Source organism: Lates calcarifer, linkage group LG21 (genome assembly GCF_001640805.2).
Source record: "Lates calcarifer isolate ASB-BC8 linkage group LG21, TLL_Latcal_v3, whole genome shotgun sequence".
In the NCBI taxonomy this organism is placed as follows: domain Eukaryota; kingdom Metazoa; phylum Chordata; class Actinopteri; family Centropomidae; genus Lates; species Lates calcarifer.
The window spans coordinates 5,844,041-5,850,557 of record NC_066853.1 but is presented as its reverse complement, the minus strand read 5'-3'; the positions used below and the strand labels follow the sequence as shown (position 1 = coordinate 5,850,557).

At 40.2% G+C, this 6,517-nt stretch overlaps 1 protein-coding gene across 2 annotated transcripts; it reads left to right on the top strand.

Moving 5' to 3' along the window:
• Window positions 1–53: 53 nt before the first annotated feature.
• On the top strand, window positions 54–6,501 carry LOC108873777 (transmembrane protease serine 2). 2 transcript variants are annotated; one of them, XM_051078946.1, is made up of 13 exons: window positions 54–709; window positions 911–1,058; window positions 1,566–1,658; window positions 1,755–1,868; window positions 2,022–2,151; window positions 2,232–2,342; window positions 2,434–2,477; window positions 2,964–3,126; window positions 3,221–3,393; window positions 3,744–3,845; window positions 4,087–4,229; window positions 4,907–5,059; window positions 6,388–6,501. In XM_051078946.1, exons 1-13 carry the CDS (start codon window positions 695–697, stop codon window positions 6,403–6,405), a joined length of 1,407 nt encoding a protein of 468 aa, XP_050934903.1. In that variant the 5' UTR covers window positions 54–694; the 3' UTR covers window positions 6,406–6,501. The 2 variants fall into 2 exon arrangements, with proteins under 2 accessions (XP_050934903.1, XP_018517623.1); XM_018662107.1 differs by lacking the exon at window positions 6,388–6,501 and having other exon boundaries at window positions 4,907–5,643.
• The last annotated feature ends 16 nt before the right edge of the window (window positions 6,502–6,517 follow it).

Below are 6,517 nucleotides of genomic sequence, written 5' to 3'. Positions count from 1 at the left end.
TGGTTCAGCTGTATGTTAACACTCAGAGTTCAGTTGTCTTAGCAACACATGAATGAATATTATCTTAGTCTGTGTGGCTCATAGGCTCTGTTTAAGCCATTTTAAAAATGAGTGATGTGTATACAGTTTTCAACTTCATTCTACTTTATACTTTTAATTTGTCTCTTTGTTTATATCCGAGATGTTCTTTTCCTGACCAGTCATTTATTTCAAATGTATTTACTGATATAACTGTGTCCTCTGCATTTGCTGTCACTCATTAACTCAAGTATTGAAGCTTAATGTGTTTGTCTGTGTATACATCATGTAGTGTAGTACCTTTCCACTCCGTGCTCAGTATAACAGTGCTGACAGCTCAGCAGATAACGCCTGTGAGATGTTTAGACTCAGTAACAGTCCTTATTGTGCTTGTTGTGTGCTCAGCAGGGAAACTTCAAACCGGTGTCGATGAAGTGTGAGGAGGAGGAGTGACCACTCAGACCAGCTCACTTTATTTGATCACTGCGGTGTGAGAATGAGGAGAGACCAGTGTGAGAGGAGGTGATAGAGGTCTGAATTGGATCTTTCCAGAGAGCAGAGGTGTGAAAAATTGCCCTTATAGATTCAATTACTCCTGGAGTGCAAAGAGATTGATGTTTGGATTATCTCAGGAAGACACTTTTTTCCACAGCAGATATTGTCGGTTAAACAGAAAATGACCACCAATCCGGTAAGTAAGAACCTGAAAATATTGTGAGTGAGTAAAATGTTGCTAATCTCACTTTTACATTTACAATTGAGGCATTTCTCTAATGCTTTTACCCAGAGTAATTTGATTACTGTGGGTTAAGATCTATCACTACATTCAAAGTGATTACAAGCAGACAGATTGGAAGCTCTATCCTCATCATCACTGATGCTTTACTGACAGTACCTGGACTCAGGCCCCTGTTACATCTACGGAGAAGGAGAGAGGAAGCTTCCTCCACCCAGCCGATCAGAGGTGAAACCCCAGTACGTTCACCACGTGGCCCCAAAACCTCCTCCTGAGATCAGCCACTCCATCCCCAAACATAAAGGTAGCTCAGTCTCTTTTTCATTATCATGTAAAAATGACTTTGAAGTGTTTTGTATTACATAACTGTTCAAACATGACCTTTGTGCAGGTTTTGAATAGATTTTTTTCCTCAAAGATTAGAGGGTTTCATTAATTACAATCATATATACAACTATAAGTACCTGCTTAGCTTTTCCAGATACACATTTTTAGTCTAGTTTTGACAAATGTCCTGAGAAAAATCACCACTTTTTGAATATTTGGACAACAATGTTCAAAAAGTAATAACTAAAAATATTTAAGTATAAAACTTTTTTTATGTGTGTGATATAAATAACAGATAATAATAAATTATTAATCAGATATAGGCCTACAGTGAGTGTATATGGTTATAATACTAATGTTATTTCTTGTATAGATTCTACCTAATTTCAATGTGATGTCTTCATGATTATTTCATACATTGTATTCTTTTGCACGCTGGATGTAAATGTGTTTGCAGTCACAGTGTGTGTTGTGTTTTTGTCAGATGTGAAACAGAGGTGTGTGAAGTTCACCGTGGCTGCTGTCATCTCTCTGCTGATCCTTCTGCTGCTGGCTGGAATCCTCCTCGCTTATTACTGTGAGTGCAGGATTTATCCCTGTAGTAACTTTAACCTCACATACATGTTGTATATTCACACACGAGCCTTTCCTCCGTCTCATCTCAACCTCACAGTTTCCTCGCCCTGTGCTCACGGGATGCAGTGTGGTGATGGGAGCTGTGTGTGGGAGTCCCAGTGGTGTGATGGAGCGAAAGACTGCCCAGGAGGCCAGGATGAAGCTAACTGTGGTAAACAGCCTTATCTACAGCTAAAGTGCAGGAAAAAAACACACCTGAAAATCCTGAAATTTGTTCTCTCGCAGTGCACACATCTTTTAAAGCTTCACCTGCTTTCCACTCATAACCAAATGTCAAGTCATCGTGTGTTTTGTTTGTGCTCAGTGAGGCTGCACGGCCCCGGTTTCCTTCTCCAGGTCTACTCGACTCAGACTAAAAACTGGAGGAGTGTTTGTTCTCACGGCTGGACCGACCAGCAGGGCAGATCGAGCTGCGAGACCATAGGGTACAGCAGGTAAGATGCTCAGGTGTGTTCACTGGATACTGATACTGTGTGAGGGATTCATGTCTTTAATGAAGGCTGTGGTCTGACAGGGGCACATATTTAAAATCAGGCCAACAGAAGTCTGACTCTAGTGATGGATTCTTAATGGTGAAGTCTGATTTCAAACCAGAGGCTTTCATACTGCAACAGCTTGTGCTCAGGTATGTGAATCGGTACTAATAAACCAATGTTAAGAGGCTGTTGGATCAATACTAAGATAATTACTGTCTTCTTTTTTTATGCCATCTGCAGCAACACCTGTCCCAACAACAGTGTGGTGACTTTGCGTTGCACTGGTAGGTAGATCTTTACTTTAAATTTAGATACTAAACAAAGGATGTTAGTATAACTTAGCTTTCTATGTATTTATTTTCTCCTCTGCAGAACATAGGGTTATACTGTAGGTGTATGATACTGGTTTGCATTTGTGTTGATAAGTTTCCACAGCTGAAGCAAGCATTAGCAGAGCTTGATGCTTTGTTCTGTTCCTCAGATGTTTCCTGGTTTAAGATATTTTTTTTCACCAAGGGAACTTATTGTCAGTTCCAGTTGAAACTGTATTTGTCAATACATGTGAATACATGTGACATTGTCCAGTGATTTCTCAACAAAGGTTTTGTGGTGCAAGTCATTAAAAAAGGCCTCGCCAACATAACAGGGCTATAATTATGAGACTTGTGCTTTGACTGTGATTATACAGAATTTCGACCTTTTCTGAACCTTATTTGTAAAATCCTTGTTGCAGTGAAATGCATCCTCTCTAACAGCAGTCTCGTCCTCAGATTGTGGGAGCGGGGTGAACTCTAGCAGGGCCTCCGGGGGCCAGTTGGCCTCCCTTGGGTCCTGGCCTTGGCAGGTCAGCCTGCAGGTTGCTGGTTCCCACCGCTGTGGAGGAGCCATCATCTCCCCCTACTGGATAGTGACAGCAGCACACTGTGTGGCCAGGTACGGTCTTACTCCTCACTACATTTCCTCTCCAAGCAGTGATTGTGGTCTGATCCATCCTGAATCTACTCTCGGCTGTGTCTCTCTCGTTCAGGACCTCCAGTCCTGGAGACTGGGCTGTGTATGCTGGGATAGTGGATCCATTAGGTCCTCTGTTTAACCCTGCTTACTCCGTGAGCCGCATCATAGCCCACGAGGGCTATGACAGCCGCACACGCAGGAACGACATCGCTTTGATGAGGCTCTCCAAAGCTCTGGACACCACAGGTGCTCATGGACATATTAACATACACACTGGTGCAAAAAATGAAAATAAAGTCACAGTTTACAGAACAAAAATCTGAATTACCAGGGTTGTTCAGTCGACATTTATAGTTTGTTTTATAAAACATATTCCTGATGTACTCTCAGTTGACAGTTTATTACGTACACTAACAGTGACTAAAGCCAATGCAGTCAAATCCAACACTAATGAAGCTTATTATATTCAGATTTTGTTGAATCTGTGTTAGAGAGGTGTTGATTTAACTGTATGATCATTTTGGAGGCTGCAGTTTGTGTCTTTAATAGTCACAGAGAATCAAATCTCCCGTTTGTCATCCTATTTTCTTCGGTAGGCTCCAGTAACATCAGACCTGTGTGTCTCCCAAATGTTGGTCTGAACTTCACTGCTCCTCAGACGGGCTGGATAACACGATTTGGTCGCACGGCAAATGGAGGTGAGACAGCTGTGGTTACATGTGGTTATGTGACATCTTGCCTCATTGGTGGAGAAGCACCAGCACCAATGCTGTTGTCTTTTTTTAGTCCTACCACTGGATGGCTTTAACTTTGTATATGAACAGAATACCAACATAACAATAAATAAATTAAATAAAAAAACTAGACAGGAGAGGGCGCAGTTTTAAATGAATAAATCTGGCATTTGTGATATTTCTGTCTGTTGTGTCTCCTTGACAGACTCTGGCTCTCCATACTTAACAGAGGCTCAGGTCTCCCTCATTGATAATGCTGAGTGTAACAGCTCCATCGGTCACAATGGCAGAATATCACAGGACATGTTGTGTGCCAGAGAGATGGAGGCGGGATCGGACATGTGCCATGTAAGACAAAACACGGGACAGAATGTTTTTTCTCTTAAAGGTCTGAAAATTATATTTAAATACAAACACCAACACAAATTAAGCTTTTCTTTAATTGTCAATGACGTGACACACACCCTCATATTATCACATGTCATGAAGTTGTATAGTGGAGTATCAGACAGCTGCAGTGTGACTGCCACCACACTGGTCTACTGTCTTCAGGGTTGATATATTTCAATATTAATTGGGAATACTGTACGTTCTTTAAATACAGACTCAAGTGATCCTGTGTTCACATATGCAGCAACAAACTGTCTTTATAATAACATATCTTTCTGGTACAATTCAGCCTTTCTTGTACAAACAGATCACTGATATAAAATAGTTCCTGTTTGTGAAAGAATTCAAAGTATTTTCATGTGCTTGTGTAACTCGCTTTGAGGCGTCGTCAAACAAGACCTGCACTATGTTCTGTACATAGATTAGATAAACAACTCCTGTTTGCTCCTCTTATAACAGACCACCTTAGAAGTCCTTGGAAGACCTTGAATGCTTTTGAACATACATTTAGAGTTTGAATTTCACCAAACAAGACGCTGATATTGAGTGTGTGAGTCTTGTGAGTGTGACATGTAACTTCCACAGTGTGTAGTTAGTGGAAAATTCACCACATTTTGTGCTGAACTCATTTTCAGACTGACAGCGGTGGCCCTCTGGTGTCCCTGAGAGATGGGCTATGGTGGCTCATAGGGGACACTATCTGGGGGGAACACTGTACTCAGAGGAACAAACCAGGCGTTTATGGCAACATCACCTATTTTCTGGGCTGGATCTACCGTCAGATGAAGGTAGAAACTCACAATAGTCAAACTCATTAACAGCTGATGTTAGATTTTTGATACTCAGACAATGCAACAAGCTACATGCTGTAAAGCTACAGAAAGATTAGTCTTTTAAGGGCTGTTACATAAAATCAGACTCCACTCCATGCTGTGTAATTGAATATACTATGTCTGTATATATATATATAATTCTTAGCATCTGATTTAATCTGCTTGGAGGAGCAGATGGAGTAAAAGGTTTACCCATGTGGTGCCCAAAGTACAGCTTGACTGAGGCTGAATATAATAATTCCTACAGTGTTTGAATCACAGCAGAGGCTTGACACAAGTGCTCAATCCTGTTGATTCAACTGTATGACAAGTCAAAGGGTTAATCCAAGTTTTGACATCGTTGAATTGGTCTTTGGCCTCCTTTGCATTTTGGTGTTGGCTGTCTCATTCTGTAACATAGACATCTGATGTTGTTGAACTTTGTTATGATAATTCTGTCTTAAGTTAATTGTGAGGATGTTTTGACTTTATATTATTTCAAAATGCATCGATTTGGAAATATTGCAATGCCTTTTTTAATAAACGATAACAAAGGAAAAGCTTTTATTTATTATCACCTTGCAAATTGGGAGTTGTGTGTCTCCGTCCTGGGTGCGCTCTAATAATAGAGGAGGCTGCCTGCTCCTTTAAGAGCCTACTTGTTGCATACTCTACAAAATATATAGGAAAAAATGGTTATCAAAGTCTTCTCGCCTCTTCACCGGGATCCACTGCGGTAAGCATTCACTTCTCACTCACATTGACTCAAGCGTTAAACCTCAAAATTAATGTCACCCACCTTTGATGTACTCACGTTATTGTACTTTCTTAGCAACTAGGTGCGTGCCTGAAAGAAATAAAAACCTGTATTTCAAGTCTACCATAAAAACAAACATACCACTGGAAAGTTAAATATACTTTGCCTTGAACCAAAGTACATTTATTAAGATATCAAATACATCATGTTTTACAACAAAATGACATTCTGCAAAAACCAGTTCTACTATTTAACTCAGTCAATGTCAGGAAGTTAAAAGTGTTGAAGAAATGTTACCTGAGCATCTTGTTCCTCCTCCTCCTGTTGGGAGTCAGTTGAGAGGCCTCTGTTGATTTGACATGGAATGACCCATGCTGAATTTATAATGATATCACACTTCAGAGGCTCAAACCAGCAAATGAATAACTTAATTAATCATTTACGGAGAACAAAATGTATGTATAGGATAGTGTTCAGACTAAAAAACATCTATCATCATCATTAAACATCATCAAAATACAAATTATGTTTGTTTTTCTGTTTACAGAAGCATCAAAGCGACTGATGCCAGGACCAGAGATGAGCTAAAGGGTGAGGTGTTTTTGTGTTTACAATTTAGTGAAGTTTGAGCCAGAAAATGGAGATACCATGAGTCAACACAAGATGTTACTCACAAA